The sequence below is a fragment of the Aulonocara stuartgranti genome (assembly GCF_965226115.1).
Source record: "Aulonocara stuartgranti genome assembly, chromosome: 16".
In the NCBI taxonomy this organism is placed as follows: Eukaryota; Metazoa; Chordata; class Actinopteri; order Cichliformes; family Cichlidae; genus Aulonocara; species Aulonocara stuartgranti.
In genome coordinates, this window is record NC_138952.1 from 20,032,994 (window position 1) to 20,057,688 (window position 24,695).

Below are 24,695 nucleotides of genomic sequence, written 5' to 3' on the forward strand. Positions count from 1 at the left end.
GAGTGCTGCCAAGGTAGCTGCTGTCAGCACTGTTACTTTCCTGCAAAGTTCTGTTATTGCAGCCTGTGTCGTCAGCTTAAAGGTTGTAGAAACTGCCTGTTCAGAAATAATTTTAGATGTTAACTCGTGTTTTTTGCTTCTCCTACTGTCCTTGCTTTTTCAAACATGTCTTTATGTCTTTATTAAAACCCTGAATATCATTTTTGTATGGTTAGTGCGTTGTGTTCACCACTACTTTTGTACGTTGATTGGAAGCAAGTCACATCATGCAAAAGCACCACAGAGGAACAGATTATATGTCTGTATTTATTTTCATCAGAACACAATTTTAATCATTGTAGCAGTAGTTTTCATACTTTTCGAAAAGATCATGACTTGTGAGACTGTTTTATAAATCATTTCATCAAAGTTGTTTGTAGAAAAATTAAAGAAGTTACTTGAACTAAAGCATCTATAATATTACAATATACTGGTAGTATAATAGTAATAATAATAATCATAATCGCAATGATATTTCTATATGCCTTTGAACCTTTTTCATCTCTATAATCATAAATCATTCACTTATGCACACACAAAGCCACAACCTTTCACAATAAGGTTGCAAAGCTGAGGACAAGTCTATTGGTTAAACCTCACCACACTCTCTTTTAACATCAATGATCTGAGACGCTTAAATAAAAAAAAGGATCAGAAGTAGAAGAAGGAGAAGAAGAAGAAGAAAGTAACAGCATGACATCAACTCAAAGTACACAAGGAGAGACATACATTGTTCAGCATACTAGGGAACATATTTACAACCAAAAAAAGGAATGGGCTTCTGCATAGATCCACAGGATAGAGAACAGAACTATTGTGAAAACAGAGAGAGGCTGAGAAAGAGTGAAAGAGGGCAATATTTGTGTACATATTATTTCGTGGTGGGTGCACAGGGTGGTAATGGCAAGAGGCATAAATACTCTATATGTGCAGGGGTAAAACACAAAATTCGATTTTGTACGTTAGTGTGTAATGGAACGTGACAGACCATAACCTATGATCGCTACAGACCATTGTCTGGGATCTAGTCTGAATCTATAAGACCCTACACAATTTCTTCTCATTATAATGCAGTAAAAAATTTGACGAACCAATACATACAAAAAAATTAAATTATCACAGAGTAACTGTTGCGTGCAAGCCTGCATTACCAACAAAAGTCAAATCAGAGATTTACATCAGTCAAATCTAATTCTTTTTTTGTTTGTTTTTGGAAGTAATCTTGCACACAGAAATGTCCGTACCTGGTGCAAACATGTGTGAAGGCGTGTGATAGATGACACATATGCACAGCATTCGCACCCATGCAACCACAGTCAGGATGCTCTGCTGCGTGTAAAGCAACCATGTTCTCTGCGTGACTTCTGAAAGCAGGTTTATTGAATAGGCGTGTCCGCCGGTTGGCTTTTGGTGGCTGCTGGATCGCAGCATGACCGCTGGCCATTAACGGCAGGATGAAATCACAATCTGCTGAACATATTACACTTCAAGGTGGACTCATCTTTTACATGTGCTTGTGACAAGGCTTGCATGACACTTGCGGGGCAATCTATGTATTGCTAGCATTTCTTGCAGACCCTGTATTCCTTCTTATGTCCATTATGTGTCATTATGAAAAGCACTATGTCATGCTGTATTTTAAATTTTATTTATTTATGCTTGGGCACCATTAACCGCTGTCTGCACATCCTGTACTGCATTTCATGTTATGGAAATTTGGGGGAAATATTTCCTTAAGACGAGAACGGAAAAATGCAAATAATACAGAGTCTGTTTTGGGGCAATGACACAGTTATTACACAATCTAATGTGCAATCACTGTACTGATTTCACACTAAAATGCATGCTTCAGGACTGCAGCTAATATCATATAGGTAATGTTGCAAGACCCTGTGTGGTGAAAGACAGCTGTGGTTTGCCACACCTGTCCCACTGCCACGAGGTCATTTAAACACAAATGAGCTCTCCAAAGAGACTCAGAGACATTAACCTACATCTATGTATAAGAACAAAAGAAGAGCACACAGCAGCACACATGGAGCTCTGCCTTCCTGGTTTCCGTGTATCTGTCAGACCTTTTGTGGTAGGTCTTTAGCAGAAGTGTCAGTGGAAACGAATAAATCTATTGCCATCTAGTGGTGGCCAATGGTATAGCAGCATTGTTCTGAAACCGGAAGCAGTCATTTATGATGGGCATGGGTGTGCCGTGCCGCATGACCATGAAACAGTTATGTATGCATTTCAAGCAAGCAGCAATGGTAATGAGACTGAGGCAGGGTCTAAACAGTAAGTGCCAAAATAAGCCAATATACTTATTATATAGAAATTGTGTGAATAATGATGAATTTTAAATCCTCATATAAGGTTAATAATAAAAGTGTTGACATCAGATATCAGACTGGACATGTCATATAAGCAATAAACATATTCGAGAGTGGGGGGAAAAAATTCATTCAGCAAAAGCTGTTTATCTGCTCATCTTTACCATGTACCTGATCTCACAGCCTTGTTCATCAAAGAGACAAAAAATAAAACCAGAAACAAAAGAAGAAGTCAGCCCTTAAGGTCAAACCATTCCTCTCTCTTCACACACAGGTCAACATTTATAAATCAAAGTGTTAGCGGACCTAGATGATCACAGATAATGTGATTGGTGCAAACACAAACAATGGCATGCTCCTCTCTCTGTGTTTGTTTCTGTTTCTGCTTTCCAGTAGCAGCCGGCGGAATACCTTTGTACTGAAACCGCATGAGTTCAAAATAATAACAATAACAGTAATAATAAATGAGCCAGGTTTTTACCTTTTGTCTACTAACAATTTGGATGCAACCTTTTTGAATGTGCTTGATGTCTGTTTTGATGGCGTTTGATCTGTATATCTTAATAAGCCCTTTACTTAATGAGACAGGAGTTTGACATGTCAGGAGAAAAAGTACAAGACAGTGGGCATGCCACAGGAGCCGATTTGGGATAAGATGTGGTGCATTCAGGGAGTGGGGCTGAAGACAATCAACAAAAGAGGCTTTCATAACCTTGCAGCGCCTCCACATGCAGTTCATGTAATACACATTTGGATTCAACAGATATGTCAGAACTGCGCTGTGGTTATCAGATGGGGAATGTCAGTCTGTGTGTCGTATGGGACCAGCTCAGCACAAGGGGCCGGGGAGCAGGAATACAGTGTAAGAAACCGGAGTAGCTGCAGGTAGTGAGCTACCGTGCCTAATGAGATGTTGACATTTTATCCTTTTTATAATTGCATGGGAGTTATAGTTTACAAATTACGAAAGGTCATTAAAGGTAACATCCAGTCACTGTGTTTCCTTTGAATAAAAAGCCTGAGGTTAGGTTTTGGTTCAGGGGAAAACAGCAAATTGAGTTTTTGTTTTCAAGTAGTATTCATAGCTAGAGTGATTTATTAGTCATATTTCTGTTACATTTTTATTATGAACCCACGTCAAGGTGAAGAAGCCGATCCAAGGCTTAAGGGGAAAGGAGCGGCCTTCAGACTAAATGCTGTTTGTATGCTGCAGACACTATTTGACTGGATGGTACCTTAAAAAAGAGCAAGTCTTTTTATGTCTGGTTTAACAGTGCTAAATATACTGATCTAATGTTTTTTTTTATCCCAGCATCAGTCAGCTTTGCTCAGCCATGTTGCTGACAAGAGGAGTATGTTTAGAATAAGAAATAATATCCTTGATTAAGACAAGCATAGGCTTAATTTCATTTGGTGAGATAAAATTGCCCGATCTCTGAATCTTACACTTTTGTGTACACTAACAAAGGTGATCATTTTTCCAGGTATAATAATTCATCAGGTTTACATCCACTCTAAAAAGCTGACAAAAATGAACTTTTCGCCACCCTGCTTTACTTGAATCACTGTTGTCATTTTCACACATTAACTCCAGACAGTGTTACGGCAGGTTAAGAACTATTTAATGAGAACATCTGCATTCTGCATGCAGCCCCGTAACCGGATGTCCAGAGAAGTTCATTGCTGCAGTGGAAGTGTGAAAACAGCTCACGTTTACTTAATATTTTCCCTGCATTAAAAACATGATGATTTTAAATCCAGTGATCCAAAATCCTGGAAGTAACCCCTAAAAAACTTTTAACCTTTTAAAATTCTAATCATTTGTAAATTTTGTCATTGACATGGCTCAGCCCTGTCACAATAGGAACCTAAAGCTTTCATCTGGCTCACCACAAATTGGATTTCATTTTTGTAGTTTTGACAGTCGGTTCTATTCGTCAAGATGACACTTAGTAGTAATGACGCTACAACATTCGCTGAGGTAACAAAGACAATGGAGAGCAGATAAGCACATTTTCTAATCCATTTCTTTGGCACCTGAAGTCTTCATGACAGTTACCTAAATGCAAAGAACCGTGCATATGCATATGGCCTAAATTTTACATTTTATATTTGATCAAACCTATTAGACTGAATAGTCAAAAATAAGGAATTATGGTCAAAGCTAGTAAAAAGACCCATGTTGTATTAAAAAGAGCTCATCTGAGATTTAAAGCATTGGAAAAACAGAACGGGCTGTCCTGTCCTGGTTTCTAATGCCAGGTTTTGCTATTTTGGATTTAAAAGCAACATTAATGGGTCAATGTTATCTCACAAAACAAATTAAGGGGAAACTGTAAACCTGCGTTAAACACTGTATTTATTATGGACATCAGAACCACATTCAAAAAAGTCAGTGGTGTTTAATGAGATTGTGGCCATCAAAACACCATGGCAGAGCTAAGTGACATCTGAGGGGGCCTCCATAAAAATCATCTGCTGTACCAGCCTGTTAGGTAGACTTTTGTGTCCGCAACACACACTCCTTCTCTTACACACACATGCTCACACGCACACAAGTAAATCTAGAAAACGCACACACAGACAAACTTGCAAGATATTCCTCTTTTTCTTTACACGTTGTCTGTCTTATTTCGAGGCAGACACATTTCCTTCCTCTATGAGAGACTCAGAAACAAAGACAAAGGATGAACATTAAAAAGTGAATATGATTGTGTTATTCCATAGTTAGCCAGTGCAACACAAACCAATAATTGGAACACAGTGTAAAAAAGCGTAGTGAGAGAAACTCAGCCACGAGGAAGCTGACCTTCCCTCTCAACAAAGGCTGTGGCATTGTCCCCTTTCCCTACAGAAGGGACTGTTTGAACCCCGCGGTATGTCTGTTTGTTTAGTTATTCATTTGTCTTGATTGATTCCTGTGTCTTTTAATATCAAAGCGTCCCACATTTTCCATTTGCCAGAAAGCGTTGCAGGATGTCCACAGGCGTACAGCTCCAGCCGCTTGCACAGCTGTGGCTGTATTTTTCCACATCGGTTGCCATGGTGAGGGAATCCCCCACCCCAACAACCTCACCTTCTCCTGGCAGCTCTATCACTCCTCGTTGGCAGGGCTCTCCTCCAGAGGCGTGATGGTGGGGAGGCCCAGTCCTGTTGCATTGTGGGATGCTGTGAGGCTGGCAACAGTGTGTAGGAGGACAAGGACCAGCAGGCAGAGTTTGAGCCGGCTGTTACACAGTCTGCAGGCTGCTGAGGAGCTGAGGGAGGTACGGTGCTGGCATGGTGGGTGAGTTCTTTTCAGGGTCCCCCGGGAACGGTTGTCTGCTTTCAAGTACCACCGTACGTCACAGCACTCTGCATCTGGGTCCACACCTGATGGATAGTCTTCCAGCAGCCCTGGAGGTTGTTTTTGGGGTTGGAGGGATGTAAAGAAAAAAAGAGTGAGAAATGCACTTCTCTGTGTAGCATTTTTAATAAATTCATACTTGTTTTTGCTTCTTTCTTTTTTTTAAAGCAAAAGAAAGAAAAAAAATGTTTGCTGCTTCCTGTCTGCAACCTACCTGCAAGAAGAGGAACAATATAGTTACTGCCTGTCTCTGACAAAGCCCCCATTTTTGGATTACAGTTGACACACATATGCATATACAATGCAAAGACACAGCAGATAAAACTGAAAGAGCTCCAGAAGCTATAACCCTCTCCTATAATCAGTCATAATGTACAGAGCACATATTTAATTTGCTGCCTCTGGTAAGAAAAAAAGTCCATAAACTCTTCTGGATCCATAAATACTCATTAGTGCAAAAATGTAGTTATTAAACCAGCATCCAAAAATATTTACTGAATGTGTGTTAGTAACTTCTAATTTATTAAGCCACAGCAAAAATAAATAGATGAATAAATAAATAAATAAATACAGTTACCAACTGTTTGAGGAGCATACTATTTCCTTTTTAACAGATATGTAAAGTATATTTAAAAAAATTTCTCCAAATAAATTGTTTTAGAAGGGGACGAGAAAAAATGGAGCAAGAGAAAACTTTACATGTTACTTTACTGTTTAATGTTACTGACAGTGTTGGGGAGTAACGGAATACATGTACCGCCGTTACGTATTTAAAATACAAAATATGAGTAACTGTATTCCGTTACAGTTACCGTTTAAAAAGGTGGTATTCAGAATACAGTTACTTTGTTGAAATAAATGGATTACACTGCGGTACTTTCCTGTTTAATATTGTCGCGGGTCAGGACTGTTTGGGTTTTGTTTGACAGCTACGTGCTGTTGTTCCAGGCGGCAGCGTTACGGTTGCCATGGTTACAGGGCGACGCTCTCTCTCTCTCTTTTGACTGTGTGTTTCCTGAGAGCCTTTTCGTTGTTGTTGTTGTTGTGCTAAGCTAACAGGCTGAATGCTACAAGCATAGCTCTAAAGAATGTAGCATCATGGGCAGTGTAGTCCGTGTTGCAGGGAGAATGGACTGCCATACACGTTATGGGTCTGTGAGCGCGAGGAGGGAGAAAAAGGGGAGTGGAAAGGTACGAGTTGTCATTGAGGAAAAACGGGAGCTGGAAGTGTTGTGCCAAAAAGTGATTGTCTGCCAGAAACTGATTGCCGTCCGCGGGAGCGCGCGCAGCTGCTTAAAGCTGCAGCGCCCGGATTACTTGCGTTGCCAGCTACTTCCGTGCAACTGATATAACGTGGGGGGAAAAAACTCAAACACATTTATGCCTTTGCTATTAGGCAAAGGTATGCATTTATGGAGCTTTAACGTTTCTTGTAACCGAATTATGACGCTTATCAGAAGGTTGCTTTCAGTGTGTAGCGCAGTCACGAATGACTACACGCATCACGATGGAATAATTAATGCCCACAGGTTTAGTATGTCTACTCTCGTTGTTCATATTTGTTATAAGACTGTCGAATAGTAGTTAAAACAATAAAGACCTATTGTGCCAGTATCACCATGACTCTTTCTTGTTTGTTCAGAATAACGACTGAGAACATGGCATTTTAGCGCTACCAAAAAGTGATTGTGGCCTATAACTTGTCACGGAAACAATATTTCGGCTCCAAACTTGGCGGATGTCATTTAGAAGGGTCATATGTCAAATATTACATCTCAAACAGTCCCTTAGAACTGCTGAATAACCATTAAGGGAACGATAAAACTGATAATATGCAATTTTCAACCTGCCAAAAAGTGATTGTGGCCTATATCTTGTCACTGAACCAATGTTTCTGCTTCAAACTTGGTGGATGTCATTCAGAAGGGTCCTATGTGACATATTATATCTCAAACACTCTCCAAGAACTGCTGAAAAACTTTTAAAATAACATTAATACCGATAATATGTCATTTTCAACCTGCCAAAAAGTGATTGTGGCCTATATCTTGTTAATGAAATACTATTTCTGCTTCAAACTTGCTGCATGTCATTCTGAAGGGTCCTATGTGACACATTATATCTCAAACAGTCCCTTAGAACTGCTGAATAACCATTAAGGGAATGATAAAACTGATAATATGCAATTTTCAACCTGCCGAAAAGTGATTGTGGCCTATATCTTGTCACTGAAACAATATTTCTGCTTCAAACTTGTTGGGTATCATCCAAAAGGATGATATGTGGCACATCATATCCCAAACAGTCTCTAAGAAATGCTGAATAACTTTTAAAGGAACATTAATATTGATAATATGCCATTTTCAGCCTGCCAAAAAGTGATTGCCGCCTATATCTTGTCACTGAAATACTATTTCTGCTTCAAACTTGGTGGATGTCATTCAGATGGGTCATATGTCAAATATTACATCTCAAACAGTGCCTTAGAACTGCTGAATAACTTGTACAAGAACAATAACACTGATAATATGCCATTTTCAAGCTGCCAAAAAGTGATTGTGGCTTATAACTTGTCACTGAAACAATATTTCTGCTTCAAACTTGTTGGATATCATCCAGAAGGGTTACGTGTGACATATTATATCCCAAACATTCTCCAAGAGCTGCTGAATAACTTTTAAAAGAACATTAATACCGATAATATGTCATTTTCAACCTGTGCATAAAAAGTCAAATTTCAAAAGTGTTGTAATTCAAAAATAATACAAAAAAAGGATAATGGCCAAATGGAAACAGGTGGGAGGAGATCTGCTTAAACACATTAGGAACACCAAGTAATAGGAAAGACAAAACAAACGGTAATAAAAATGTCATTCCAATACAGCAATTATTGACAAGATATAGGCCACAATCACTTTTTGGCAGGTTGAAAATGACATATTATCGGTATTAATGTTATTTTAAAAGTTTTTCAGCAGTTCTTGGAGAGTGTTTGAGATATATGTCACATAGGACCCTTCTGAATGACATCCACCAAGTTTGAAGCAGAAACATTGTTTCAGTGACAAGATATAGGCCACAATCACTTTTTGGCAGGCCGAAAATGGCATATTATCAATGTTAATGTTCCTTTACAGGTTATCCAGCAGTTCTAAGGGACTGTTTGAGATGTAATATTTGACATATGACCCTTCTAAATGACATCCGCCAAGTTTGAAGCCGAAATATTGTTTCAGTGACAAGTTATAGGCCACAATCACTATTTGGTAGCGCTAAAATGCCATGTTCTCAGTCGTTATTCTGAACAAACAAGAAAGAGTCATGGTGATACTGGCACAATAGGTCTTTATTGTTTTAACTACTATTCGACAGTCTTATAACAAATATGAACAACGAGAGTAGACATACTAAACCTGTGGGCATTAATTAGTCCATCGTGATGCGTGTAGTCATTCGTGACTGCGCTACACACTGAAAGCAACCTTCTGATAAGCGTCATAATTCGGTTACAAGAAACGTTAAAGCTCCATAAATGCATACCTTTGCCTAATAACAAAGGCATAAATGTGTTTGGGTTTTTTCCCCCCACGTTATATCAGTTGCACGGAAGTAGCTGGCAACGCAAGTAATCCGGGCGCTGCAGCTTTAAGCAGCTGCGCGCGCTCCCGCGGACGGCAATCAGTTTCTGGCAGAAGAAGAGTGCCTGACGAGCCCAGTTGTAAGTAAGCTATTAAGACTCGACTGTACACCGTGTTCGTGTTTTCCTCCGAAAACAATAAGTTCCGTTGGAGCAGTCTTTCAACGCCTCTCTCTGTCTCTCGCAAGAAAAGTTGACCCACACAACAAAGTAAAGCTATTTTTCGGCTACGAGCCGACAGGGACCCCGCCGTATTAGTCAGAGGTCCTTTTACTACAGTTCGGAGTCGCGGACCTTCAGTAATAGTAATAAATCACACAGCAATAGTACATTCACGTTGTTGTAAAAAGCATGATAATATATTAAGTAATCCAAAGTATTCAGAATACGTTACTGTCATTGAGTAACGTAACGGAATACGTTACAGAATACATTTTGGGGCATGTATTCTGTATTCTGTAATGGAATACATTTTAAAAGTAACCTTCCCAACACTGGTTACTGATGTTGGGCTTTTTATAAGACACATTGACATTGAAAAGAAAAGAATACTGGTTTGAATTTACTGTGGAAAAAACGGCCATATTGATTGTTCTTTATAATCATATATGTCTCAGTAAAAACTGCCACAAACTGGCAACTGATTCATCACATCTTATTTGTCTCTGTTGTAAAGTAACCTCATGCTCAACATGACCACCAGAGGGCAGCATCAACATATGATGCCAGTGGGGACTCAACCCACATAGAGTTGTTCAAAGAAAAGTGCATCATGCTTTAATCCTCTGAACTTTTGGCATCTTGGGGCATCTGTCGCTCGTCATAGAGAAGAATCAGAGACTACTGGTTGATTATCTTCAGTATTTGTTCCTGTCAATACCTCAACATTATGCTGCTGTCATGGGAACCAGAGGTGATTTGACTAAAAATTAGGTTCTGCTTGGTTAATTTTTGATTTGGTTTTCTAGTTAAACTGAAGCAACTCGAGGGCTTCTGGTTACGTTTCAGTCATCAAGGCTGCAAGATCCCTGTTAGCTCTTAGATAGCTTGACCTTAAATATATATGTAGATCTTCAGTTTGTATTTGCATTAGCATAATATACACAAGTTAGTGAAATAAAAGGTTCCGATTTAAAATTCTTACAAAATGCACTTTTGTTGAACAGCAGTATGTGGGGAAAAAGTGCTATTTTGACATGGTTAGCTATTATATTATGATTTAGAGCAGTGCATTAATAAAAAGTGCATTCGGTATTGACACACACCAGTGATAAACGTGTTCCCCCCACTAGAATCTTCTCAGGAACTCAGTCTTTCTAACAGAATAAACAGGCTCTCAGTTTCTGGTGAGACAGTTCCTGTGCCTACTCAGGAGGTAGCAGTTTCTGAAGGATAAGAGACTGTCGGTGATTGGTCAGCTAAGCACTCTCATTCATCTGCTGTTTTTTTTAAACCCTGCTGCTGCAAACACCGATCAGGACCATTAAACAGAATCTGGCATTTTTTCCAGTGGACGACATTTTGAAACATTGCTTTAAAATCCCAAAGACATGGAAATGCAAATCACTTTTATCCCTTCGGATGGCTCCGGTACATTCACGTCTCACAAATGAAAGCACCTTAAACTTTCACTGAGAAGCATTTAAAGCGCCCTGTATTGTGCAGGACAGACGGAGCATATGGACCTATTGTCTCAGTGCTGTAACGTGCAGCTGCCTCATGGAGCTATGAGTAATTGGCAGCAATTTGTTGTTATGGTGTATCTCCCTGTCAGTCTGATGATTAGTCAGAACATCCTGTAAGTGTAAATTCATACGTGTTTTCTGCCTGTTCTTCTGCGGTTGTGTGCCTGAAGGATTACTGAGTGAAACGCTAAGCACATGTGCTTACTCATTGTAATCAAGCTGAGAGCGTGGCCTGCGGTAAATGAAGTAGGTGGGAGGTTAAAGGAAATTGATGTGTGGCTTTGAATCCCAGAATAGCAATATCTTAGCCCGAAATTTCACTGAGCACCTTAAAGCTTAAGCACACAGGATAAAATTACAAACACAACAATATATCAAATGCACAATGATTATTTTGTACCTGTGCATATAAAACTGGGGCTGCCTCCGTGAATGAGATCATCATTGTCGGGCAGGACAAAGGGGCACCGCTGTTGCACCTCCAGGCAGTACTGACCACAGGGGATTCGATTGCTGCAGTGCATCTGGGTGGTCTGGAAGTACTGAGAACACAGCCAAGGCTTATAAACCATCTAGGTGGAAGACAGAGAGGTGAGAGGATATTGATGAGTTAGTAAGGCTTTTGCTGGATGACACACACACACACACACACACATGCTCACACGCTTGCATTGATGTGAATCATCATGACCTCCACATCTACTGATCCACACAGGAATGAGCAGATATCCTGGCGATCCTGATATCCACTGTTTGTGCTGAATTTAGTTGTTGCTGGGCAGTCATCACTTTGTCAGTCAATACTGAGATTTGTCCAGTTATGTTGAAATTGAGTATTGCTCTGCACTGAAACTGCACCTTTAACTGCTCTTATGCGAGTGGTCTTTAAGTAGAGCAACACAGGACAGCAGACAAATGAATACCTTTTAAAATATTTGCGCTCCATTAAAAACAAAAAAGATAACATGCATGCTTAAAATCAAATATTGTGCCAACAAATTACTGTAGGACCATCACCAGCAAGCTTTAACACAAAATAGCATGGCTATTATCACTACTTGTACAATATTTGGGTTGGGAACACCATGTGTCTGTTTATAGCACTGACTATATAAAAGCCTTTTTTTACAGTTCTCAGAAATTCAAGTGTGCTAAATGTGAACCGCACTGAAAAAGAATGTAATAATATAACATTTTTTTAAAGATAAATTTGCTTTGTTACACCTAACGCTGGATGAAAATGGTGGGTCTGCTTTGCATTTACCTGTTGCTATGGCGAACTGTAATGATGGAGCTCCTTTGATAATAACGTTTTTCATTCGCCATGCACGCACTTAACCCAGAGAGAGTAGAATCAGGGTTGATTTAACTGACTCTGATCAGTCGTTCTGCAGCTAAAAACTGGTATTATTTGTAAGCACGGTCGATAGAAATCAGTTCGCAAACACTCCTGTTTTCGAGCCACAGTGTAAAGTAGTCATCTTCTCGGGTTAGCTCAAATACATGGAATCTGGTCAAAGCCTTATACTACATAATAGGGCTGGGCCATATTATACCGTTCACGGTAATACCGGTATAATGTTAGGCAACGATAGGAAAATGAAATATTGCGATAGAATATGAGTAAAACGCGCATGCGCAGTGCCTTTGTTTTCATACGCACATGGCCGATTGTTGAGTGAAACAGATGAACCAGAATTGGTTTGTAAAAATGGTGCAACTTCAGTCATGTGGAACTGGTTTGGTGTTTGTCCGTCAGATACACGACAAAACACATTTTTTTGCAGAACATGCAAGAGGCCGTCGTTATTGTCGTATTTGTCGGACTAAGATGCTCTTAAATCTGGGAGTAATCTGGGTCCTAAACCCCCCCTTCAGGTCAAACGAACACTGCAGCATCACTGAGAGTTAAAAACTGTCTAAATTCTTTCATCTTTAATAAAACGATCAGCTCGCTAGTTTCGCTAGTTACCTAAGCATGATATTGCATGTTCTGACTGAGAGATTTCTGAAAAAATTCAAATGTACAGCTCTGCTATCACTTACAGCATAAATGAAGACAGGAAACTAAACAGCAGTGACGTTTGTAGGGTTACTGAAGTTGGGCTAGCTGGTATATAATGATGTGCTACCTGATCGCTAGCGACACAGCTATGTTAGCATAACATAAACAGTGAAGCTGGAGGACGAACACTAACACTTTTCCACTTATAAAAGTTAACGTGAAGGTTCCTCATGGTTAGAGACAAATGCAATCGCATGGCAGGATGCTGTAAACAGACCAAACTTCAGTCAGGAGAACAACTGAGATAATCCATCCACAATATGAGGTTAGTCATTAATATACTGCAGCAACATGGGAATAGAGCAGCTGCCAGAGAATTCAACATTAATGAATCAATGGTACAGAAGTGGAGGAAGCAAGAAGAATGAGTTTAATAAAGTTTGATTTATCTGACTGCTTTGTTTCGCGTAATGTGCCTTATAATCCCGTGCACCTTATGGTCCGAAAAATACGTACTGCACACTGCAGTTTAATGTTGCAAAGCACCTCTTTTTAACTTCAGTGGATATTATACATGGTTATGCTCAGGATATGTCAGCCCATTTCTACTGGAAATGCCTTTTGGTTAAACTTTCAGCAAGGAATTTGCATTTGCACTGTTACATTTTTATAAAGCTTTAACGTACATAAAAACCAGCTTCTTGTTTAAGTGAAAATAAATGGAAGGTTGTCTTTTTGCGCTAGTAATGTTGTGGAGTTGTATTTTGTCTTGCATCAATTATATCGTCAGTTATATCGTTATCGCAAATTTTCAAATATATATCGTGATAAATATTTTTGGCCATATCGCCCTGCTCTACTACATAATGCTTTTGCATTGGCATTGGTAAAAATGTTCTCGCCCATTTTCTCTGCTCAACAAGTGCACAAGTGGGGAAGAACGATTTACCTAGCACATTATTTTATCTTTTTTTCATTTTATAAGTCGGTCGCCTCATTGTGTGGTACTATCACCTGCAGCAATTAGATGGTATTTCCTCCAGCACCACTCCAGGGACTATGAGGCAAGCTAGCACCTGCTGTGCACTAATCATCACACCTAAAAGCAGTGCACCAAAGCACAGATCATATCACTTGTCCATGCAGACAGAATATTTGCATGTTGCTAGTATGTATGTGTGTGTGCCAGCATGTATAGGTGTAGGTATACATGTGTGTTTATGATATATCCAGATTAACAGTAAAGAGTGTGTTGTGAATAACAAGAAAATATACCTAATATGACTAATATCTGCTTTACAAAAGTGATATTAGCTAATATACTGTTAATTAGATATACAGATGAACATTAGTCAATTAAAATGTCCTTTTCAGTTCAATCAGGAACAATACTGCTGGCCGTTTTGTTCCACTACATTGTATTTTTTTTTTACAGAAAGACCTGGTTTCCCAGCTGAATAACAGTATTGTAGATCAAGCATGCCCAGCCCCAGTGGGAATGGCACTCCCTGACAGCAGCATCCTCCCTCAGCAGGACAGTGCACCATGACACACTCATCAGAATCATCAGAATCATCAGAAACTTTATTGTCATTGTCATGAGAACAACGAAATTAAGAATGGTCCCCGATCATTGCATCATCCCTAGCAATATCAAAATATAAATAAAACAATAAAATTCAATAAATAAAATAGATAGAATACTTAAAATACTAATAAGATATAACAGTAAAACATTCACATACATTCCCACACACATGCTTCAGACCGTGCATAGATTAACACAAGAGTGGCGTGATGGACATTTTTTTTGTAGTATTCAGATGTGTTATTGCAGTTGGATAACAGCTGTGTTTGAGTCTATTAGTCCTTGCTCTGATTGCCCTGTACCGTCTGCCTGAGGGCAACAGTTCGAACAGGGAGTGGCCAGGATGTGAGGTGTCTTTTATGATGTTTTGGGCCTTTTTAAAACAGTGGGCGTTGTGTAGAACTTCCAGTGTGGGGAGAGGGCAGCCAGTGATCTTTTGGGCGGTGTTAATGATCCCTTGGAGTGCTTTCCTCTGAGCCCCTGTGCAGCTAGTGTACCAGATGCATATGCAGTAAGTTAGAACACTCTCAATGGTGGCTCTGTAGAAGGACACCAGCAGTCTCTGTGTGATGTTATTCCTCCTGAGAATTCTCAGGAAGTACAGTCTCTGTTGGGCCTTTTTCAGCAGCTCGGAGGTGTTCACACTCCAGGAAAGGTTCTCCTCTATATTGACTCCCAGGAAGCGGAAGCTTGCCACCCTTTCTACACAGTCCCCATTTATGAATAGTGGTTGGATCTCTGCCTTTTTCCTTCTGAAGTCTATTATGAGTTCTTTGGTTTTTGAAGTGTTGAGGAGGAGGTTATTGGCCTTACACCATGACGTCAGCTGCTCCACCTCGTCTCTGTACGTAGACTCGTCTCCCTTGGAAATGAGCCCCACCACTGTGGTGTCATCTGCAAATTTCACAAAGATGTTGCTGTGGTGGCGAGGAGTGCAGTCGTGTGTGTAGAGAGAGTAGAGCAGTGGACTGAGCACACAGCCCTGGGGTGAGCCAGTGCTGAGACTCAGGGCTGAGGATGTGTGATGGCCAACTCTGACTCTCTGTCTACGGCCCGAGAGGAAGCTATTGATCCACATGCAGGTGCTGTATGGAAGCCCCAGGTCTTGTAGCTTGGCCACCAGTTTGTGTGGAAGGATGGTGTTAAAAGCTGAGCAGTAATCCACGAAGAGCATCCGCACATAGCTATCATGCTCTTCCAGGTGAGTTAATGCAGCATGGAGTGCTGTGGCTACAGCGTCTTCCGTGGATCGGTTTGCTCTGTAGGCAAACTGGTGTGGATCCAGGCTGCGGGGCAGGGCTGCTGTGATGTGTCTGCGGACCAGCTTCTCAAAGCATTTCATTACCACTGGGGTGAGTGCCACCGGTCTGTAGTCATTCAGGCCGGTGATGTGGGGCTTCTTAGGCAAGGGGACTATGGTGGAGGACTTCAGGCAGAGTGGGACAGTCGCCTGAATGATTCGAAGAAAGATTCACAAAGAGCCAGAGCCTGATGTGCACAGGACCAAAAGGATCTGCTGCTAACATCCTGTGTCCAGACAGCAAAGGACATCCTCAGAGTGTCCAGTGTTCGTGCCCTGACAGGCCATGCTGTTGGCTTCAATAAAGGGGCTGCCTGAGGTAACTGCTAAACCTGAATAATATTTTACAAATTTGGTGTGAATATTAATATAAATTCAAGATAAATAAATAAAAAACAACAAAAGGCAAAACATGCGCCAACATTGCCCTTGTTTAAATAAAGTTAGCAAATATTTCATACTTGGGGTGGGGGGATTAGCGTCAGTCTGAATGTCGCATTTGTTGTGAGAAGAGATTATTTTGTTTGCTGCTCAAATATTCTTTTAAGTTAAAACATACAATCTGCAATATAATGATGTTGAATCAGAAATAACATGATTAAAAAAGCCCGGATGGTTCCACCATTTGCAATGCATATTTCAGACTGAGATGTAAGTATTGGTGAATATGTTCACATTCATAGACACTATGCAGTAAACTTCTCTCTGCACTAATACTTATATTTACAGCATGAGGCTTTTCATTGATACCACACACACACACTCACTGTCCTTCTCTGTCACCTGGTAGAGCAACAAAAATATGGGCACGTGACCTTGAGTCCTATCTTGCACACATTAAGCTAATATTTCTAATATAATAACACATTTTATGCAAATTTATGTGCATTTAAATGAATGTGCATATTCTTTTGTACAGTTTAGATTTGCTTACACACTAAAGTCATGAAGGTCTATCTTCAGAGAAAAGAAGACCAAAGAGTCCAGTGACAGATGGTACAGCCCCCGGAGAGACCTGATGTCAACATCATCAAGCCAGTCGTGGATGGCATTAGAAGACACAAACAGTTGAGACAGCCTAAATTGAAAGAACAACCTTAGAAGAACCTTTAGTTCATCCTGTAGCTGCCAGTTTGGAGAAATAAAGATAAACTGGATGCCAGGTTGCCTCTCATTCAGCGATGTATCACATTACATTAACAATGTAAGAGGCAATGAATGATAAGCAGTGTCTCTTTTGGTATTCATGATACATTTTCCCTACTCAGTAGAATCTGAAAAAACAATGTTAAAGTCAAGGTCTGTCTGGTCATTTGCACTGCATCCCAAACATGAAGCGAAATCAAAAACTAAAGAATGTATAGCACCAGCGAAGGAGCGACACCATCTGAAGTGCCTTCAGAAGAAAAGTATAGTAAGTATAGTATAAAGTATAGTATAGCTTATTTGTAAGACAAAGGACAGCAGTATAGGTTAGATCTAGGTGATACCAACACATACATGGAGACCTCTAAACACATCAGTCAGCAGAACAGCTGCCAGAAACGCAGGAGATGTGACAAATGTGGTGTAAGGACTACAGCAGGCTTTGGCCCTTTGCCACACAGTTATGTCCGTTTGCACTTAGTCCCAGTTAGAGCAGCCTACTGCTGTTGCTGCATGTGAGAGCTCTACTCCCTCAACTATGAGTCTGCAGTGGAGCTGTGACTGGTAATTTATCATGTCAAATCGCAGAGTGGAAGGAAGACATAGCAAGTGAAAGCGATAAGGAGAGCAGTGTCTTAATACAGACGGTGGTAGGATGGACTCTTTCTGTCCTTTATATAACTTCTGTGTTCTCTCAGTCCCCTTGGGGAGCGAATAAAATACAGCCTTCTCTTCAATCACAGGCTGTTAGTTAGAGGTCAGCCAGCTGGCTCTCAAATTTTTTTTCCATCACTTTGCACATGCAAATCTCTTATTCAAGAAGTTTTAATGGTTTTCACTGCGTCATCTCCCTTTGAGCAAGTGCCACATACAGTCTCACAACACACACGTCATGGTATACATTTACAAAAAACATAGCTGGACTATTGCATTTCATTAATATCAGGTTGTTCTAAAGGTTCTCTGAAAAGCCTTCAGTTGATCCTCAATGCTGCAGAAAGAGGACTGACAGGGACTAAAATGAGAGGACATATTTCCCATATGAACTTCTCCTTATTGGTTTCCTGTTAAATCTAAAATCTAATTTAAAGTTCTTCTCCTCGCATACAAGGGCTCGAATAATCAAGATAATCTGATCTTAAAGACCTCATAGCATCGTATCACCCCAATACAGCACTTCGCTCTGAGACTGCAGGCTTACTTGTGGTTCCAAGGATATTTTAAACGAATAAAGTCAAAATCAAGTAGATGAAGAAATAGAAGAAGAAGCAAGGGAAAAGAAATACACTCAGTGTCCACAATTTTTAATAACAATGGTAAGTAATCACGCTCTACTTTTTCAAAACAAACTAAATCCAGCTAGTTAATTATAATGCTGATGGCCTAATGGCAACAGCACTCCACCTCCTAGAGGCAGAAAGTATCATAGAATGAAACAAAATAAGACAAAATATGACTCTAAATATTTCTTTGTAATTAAAAAAAAAAAACATTAAACGGACTGGAGTTACAAACGATAGTATGAGAACTGAGGCGTCACAGCAAAAGTTAGCTGTGTTTCTTTCCTTACTATTGCAACAACACATCATCAGCAGGGTAAAACTAACCTGTCTCACTAAACCCAGCTCATGTTCCCTATTAGTGGGTGAACAATCCAGCGCTTGGTGAATTCTGCTTCTAGTCAAAGCAGGCTGAAGATTGGCTTCTAGAATTTGAAAAAGAAACTATAGTAGATTCAGTGATTTTGCCCTTCATCTCTGCAAATACGACTCAACTATTTTTAAAGAGAAAGATCCATGCCGATCCCTCCCCTCCACTGTTTTACTTGCCTGTTGGTGATCTGCAGAGTTGAGAGTCAGCTGTCTGCTGAATTGAATTATTTCATTACGATTAGTCTAATAAGGTTGTAATTGATGGAAGGCCTTATAGCCTGCCCCGTGGTATTAGTTTTAAGTGGCCCCGGATGGCCCTGCCTTGTCAGTGCCTTGTCTTTAATGTTTTATCTGGACTTGTGGTTGCAGCTGAACTGCTGACAGGGAGACTCAGGGAGTTTGTAGCAACAAACCAAATTGCTGCAACACATTCCTCTTTAAACAGCAGTGCAATGCAGCAGATACGCACACAAACATATTTGGGGTCTCATGAGCAGCTTTGTCACTCAACTACCAGCTTTTCACTGGTTCATTCCATTTAGGCTCTCTCATTTTATCCTCTCTTCTGCTTCATTTACTTTAAATGATCCTCATCTTCAATAATAGAACAGTTGGGGACAGTATAATAGCTTATAATTGGATTATTTTCATGTTCGATCAAACTGGGAGCACAGGAGTACAGTAAATAGCACAAAGCCATGATGAAGATCAAGTGAAGGCTCATTGTTATAGAAACAATCTTTTTCTCTTTCTTTTGCACTGGCTTTAATTGATTGTCATCCAGATTTTGTCTCCAGTTTTCGGTACAAAGAGTGCAGAAAGAAAACACAAATGCACCATATTCCCTTTGGATATGTTAGAAAAACTAGAGCTCAAGTTTAAATGGAATAAAACGATATACCGCATACAGACCACACAAAAAAATCCCATATCCTGTAAATTCAAGCACATTTTCTACTTTAGTATGCTTTCCACATTGTTGTATGAAATGAGCAGTCCATTCAAGAAGTGATACTGGGGCAGTCAGAGCCATAGAGGGTCAAATAGAGGATATTCTTTAGTAGGAGCTAGCGTGTAAGCTATTCCCTTAGTTCCTGCAGCAGCAGCAGAAGCAGCAGCAATGCCTCATGGGACTCCCATGATAACATGGAGCTGAAGGGTAAAACAGCAAAGGTTATGCCAAATATAATCTGTTAAACAACATGTAACACAGTGTAAAGCAAACCAATGGTCTCTGCAAAGAAAGAAAGCGCATCTATGATCAGTCTAATATGACTGCATTCCTATTATGCTACAGTATGTGCATTTCCTTGTATGTGCACTGATTTAATTCATGCATGCATACTGACTAGCCTGCGGCGTCTCTACCTGGCAAGCATAGAAACTATGTCAGTTGCAGCTATGTAGAGAAAATATAACGTAACTAATGATCTGAACGACAAGACATTAAATAAACAGACACGGTTAGCAAAGGTGTTAGAGGAGCCAACAAGAATGTGACACAAAAGCACAAACAAGGCAGGCAGCAGACTGAAGCCCCATCACAATCAGTTGATTAAAACCAAGTAGAAAGCACTCACACAACTCAAAGAGAGTAGCCTATTCAATTACATTCATGCTACATTTGAATAGCTGTGCGGACACTTAAGGGCTGGTTTCTTAACGACCTGCTTGTTGTTTTTGGCGGGCCCACTATGGTACAAGCACATTTTCACATCCACACACAAAATTTACCATCTCATATCTTTTAAATATGGGCTGCTCGTTTAGAAGACTGCAGTGCTAACGTAATTACCACACAGCAAGGGTGCACAGTATTACATTAAGGGAGGTTTGGTTTTTAAAAGGAAGAATAAAGACACTCAAACAAAGAGAAAGAGAGGGCAGCTGAGGTAAAAAATAAATAAATAAAAAAAAGGAAAAGGAAACTACAGACGGTACAAAGTTCACCAGGCTGTTATGCTAAGGAAATTTGATAAGCCATATTTCAATGCAAGCGTAATGCTCAGTGAAAAGGGAAAACTACAACACACATTATGAGCGCTGAATCATAAAACAGCAGCACTACAGGGTTGTATGAAAAATGAATGAATGAAAGGTACGGTCATGGCAGTGTCTGAATTAATAATGACAGAATTTATTCCATGCAGGAGGTGTCACTGACTTCAAGAGTGTGTCAGGTGCTGCTCTGCACCTTCCGAGCGTCCCAGTTGATCCCGTTCAGGTAGTTTATCGGGGTGTCGCCGCGTCTGGACAACTTGATAAATTTATCACCAAGCTTCCAGCACACACATCGTAAATAAGAACAGTGCTAGAAATTGTGATAATTTTTTGAGCAAAGAGTCTTTCGTTGGAAATGTGTTAAGGTGATAACTGCATTAGGTTTGCTAGTCTCCCTCTCTGTCTGCTGTAGCTGTGCTTGCTGTGACCCAATGGGAAGTGGAAAGAAAAGCAATCAGAGTAATTTATGTCTCAGCCTATTTAACTAGGTTCACTATCAAGCTATTTTTTCTTTCTTCTTTTAATCTGGAACCTTCCGCTCACAGGTTTGAGTTAACGTTTTAGGGTTTTTTTTGCATTGTTTGCACGTACACATTTCTGACTACTCTGCATCCAAACGTCATTAAGACTGAATTTATTGCTACTCTTTCTCTATTATTTTCTTTGTGTGCTACATTTTGTACTATTCCTTTGCTTTTATTTACCAAATGCTGATCTTGATCTCTGACCCATCTACAATCAACACAACAAACAAAACAGTTACATAGATTTAATTCATTACATACAGGTACCTAAAACAGAACCAGAATTGCCTCTTTCTCTGTTTATGCTGCCAACTCTATTGGGTTGCAAAGAAAGGACAGCAGTGAATGCAGTATAATGCAAGTAGTGAAGATTTTGAAGGAAGTTAATTGGGTGAGCAAAGTTGATGTAAAAAGATATAGAAGACATTAGTTGTGGCATGCAAGGACTACCAGGAAAATGCTTTCACAGAGTGTTATGATTGCAGACTGAGGTTGGGCTTTCCTTTTTAATATAAAATGTCACCAATTCATCTTTTTACCCTATTAAAGTTGAAAGTATGAAAATTGTCGATAGCAATTAAATGAATTCTTGAGTTCTTGAGAGGCCTATTGAACCAAATCAGTTTGTCACTGAGTCCAAATGATCATTTGGACCAAATAAGTAGACATTTCTAGAGATTTTCTCATGACATGAGAAAGAAAATGACAATTTTGCTAATGTCTGCCTGAGCACAAAGTTGCTTTGACTTAGAAGTCAAGATTAGTAAGCTGAGAATAAGCAGCATGGTGCTGTAGTGGTTAGAGCTGGTGCCTCATAGCAAAAGGGTCCTGGATTTAAATCTGCCGGTTGGCTGGGGTCTTCCTGTGTGGAGTCTGAATGTTCTCCTTGTGCCTACATAGGTTATCTGCCAGTGCTTTGGCTTGATCCCATGCTCCAAACACATTAATGTACGTGTGAATATGAGTACATATTATATCAGCACCCTGCACTGGAAAAAGGTGAATAAATGGATGGATGGTGGTAGTGTGCTAGCAGGGTACTCATTCAACCCAGTCATCAATAGATGGAAGGCAGTTCACCCATCAGAAATCACCTGTCAGTCACAGAGCTAACACAAAGACTCAAGTTTACCTGTGCCATTTTAAAATCATCAGTTAACAAATTAATGTATCATGTATGTCTTTGGACTGTGAGAAGAAACCAGAACACCCTTAGAGAATTGAATCAGGCACAGGGAAAACACCTATTGGACAAAAATAGGAATGTCAGTGGATCACCACTCGTGAGACATATATAGGCGGTGTTCCTGTGTACTGTACACAGTTTCACTGGAATTCATCCAGTAACTGCTCAGGTGTTTCAGACAGGACAAAAGCTTTCATAAATTGTACCTACTATGAGCAGACAGCAGCAGTCTTAGAAACAGATGGTAAGAGCAAAAATCTATGAAAATAAAATAAGTTGAGACAGTGGTGGAGGGGAGTAGGCTATGAGAAATTGTGGATGTGACGGGATAAAGATGGATGGAAATTTGAGAAGACATTTTCCACAGGGAGGACATCCATATGCAAAAAGCATTTGCCCAAAAACTCATTTTGTTGATTAATCAAGGTTATCTGGATGTAATTCATCGGCACTGTCATGCTGACACTTACACTGATAATTAACTTGACAAAGATAATTATCAGCAAGATGGGCCTACTGCGAGTGAAAGTGATGAATCAACACCCACTGCAGTTATGCAGCCTGCTGTTGGCTCTAGCAGACCATGCTTACATGCTTGTGTATGTACCTGTAACTCAGTTATGAAGTCTCTCTGTCCCTGTGGTGTCCCATTACTGTATCAGCACCCATGCAGAGTTCTTAAATAATCCCAGTAAACAATATCAGAACAGCAAGGTGTCACAGCAAAAACTTTTTTTTCTGTTGCAACACCGCAGTCTCTCCTGCTGATATCCATGCAACCTCTTACCATATCCTATTCAACTCTACCCCTCTTGCTTCCCTCTGCAGTGTGTACTGCAGCAGCCGGATGAAAAATGGCCTGGAAGGGGTGGCTGGTGCGAGGCTGCCAACAGAGACATAGCCGATATATGCACACTCACCTTCAGACAAACGCTGTATAACCAGCTTTGTCGTGCTATTTCTCTGCCTTGCTCTTATCAGACACACACAGTCAGGTAGAAGGGTTGAAAAAGTATGAATGAGAGAACAGTTTTAGAGAACGACATTGAGAAATGGCGGTGTCATATAATAAACTACAGTTGTCAGCAGCTTGCTATGAGAGCGCTGCCCACCTACAGGTGCTACTGACCCTACCAGACCATGTCAGGCTTTTGGAGAGGGTTGGCTAAAAATGAAGCCAAGGCTAAGCTTCTACTCTTACAGCTAAAGCTCTGTTAATTTAAATGAACAGAAATCAGACAGACACACACAGTGTATATGCAAGTATCCTACTTGACACATATAACAGCACACTTGTGTTTTCCGTGTTTTCCTGTGCATACCTGAACACAAAGCCACAGCTTTAGCAACTAAATGAGAGGTATTGCAAGTCGCATTTGCATAAAAATGAATCTATTTCATCCATGTTCATCTGTCACAGACTTAAGAGATAAAGTCATAAAGATAGGAGAGAGTAATCTTCAGAAGTGGTACTGAATCTTATCTGTGCATTTGGTTGGGGGAGGGGGAATCAAGGCTTTCTTCAAAGCAACCAAGGAGAAAAAAATACAGCTTTTAATTAAATGCAACTATAAAGGTAGGGGTTGACTGAAGAAGAATAAGGTAAAGGAAAATGTTGAGACATCCGCACAAGTTATCAGAAGGCAAGGCAAGGCAAGGCAAGGCAAATTTATTTGTATAGCACAATTCAACAACAAGGTGATTCAAAGTGCTTTACAGAGACATTAGAAACAAAAACAAATAAAAAGCATGATTTAAAATTGATTAAAACAAGCAAACAAACTAACTAACTAAACACACACATTTCACACCTGTTCGCGCGATCTGAACCCTTATCGTAAGGGGAGCTACCAGTCCTTCTGTGGACGAGCTACTTTCTATTTTAAATTCCCTGAATTTAAAATACTCTCTAGACCCAGTCTAGACCCAGCTGGGGAGCTACCCAGAGCTCTAAACCCACTTAACAAACAAACAAACAAACAAACAAACAAACAAACAAACAAACAAACAAACAAACAAAACAGTATATAAAATCAAAACAGATAAAATCAGAACAGTAGATAAAATCAGTAGTTAATGCAAGTTTTGAAATTTAAGCTTAACAAACAAACAAAACAGTATATAAAATCAAAACAGATAAAATCAGAAATAGATAAGATCAGTAGTTAGTGTAAGTTTTGAAATTTACGCTTAAAAGTGTGGATTTGGTGCTTTATTCAAATGCAGCTGAGAACAGGTGAGTCTTCAACCTGGATTTAAATAAAC

At 39.9% G+C, this 24,695-nt stretch overlaps 1 protein-coding gene across 1 annotated transcript in view; it reads right to left on the reverse strand.

The window, feature by feature from the left end:
* Positions 1 to 310: 310 nt before the first annotated feature.
* nalf1b (NALCN channel auxiliary factor 1b) overlaps positions 311 to 24,695 on the reverse strand; it is a 113,627-nt gene continuing 89,242 nt past the window's right edge. Inside the window, exons 2-3 of the mRNA XM_082509478.1 lie at positions 11,429 to 11,600; positions 311 to 5,756 (exon numbers count right to left, since the gene is read on the reverse strand). Coding sequence (XP_082365604.1) covers positions 5,455 to 5,756; positions 11,429 to 11,600 — 474 coding nt within the window. The 3' untranslated portion in view covers positions 311 to 5,454. The remainder of the gene's footprint in view (positions 5,757 to 11,428; positions 11,601 to 24,695) is intronic.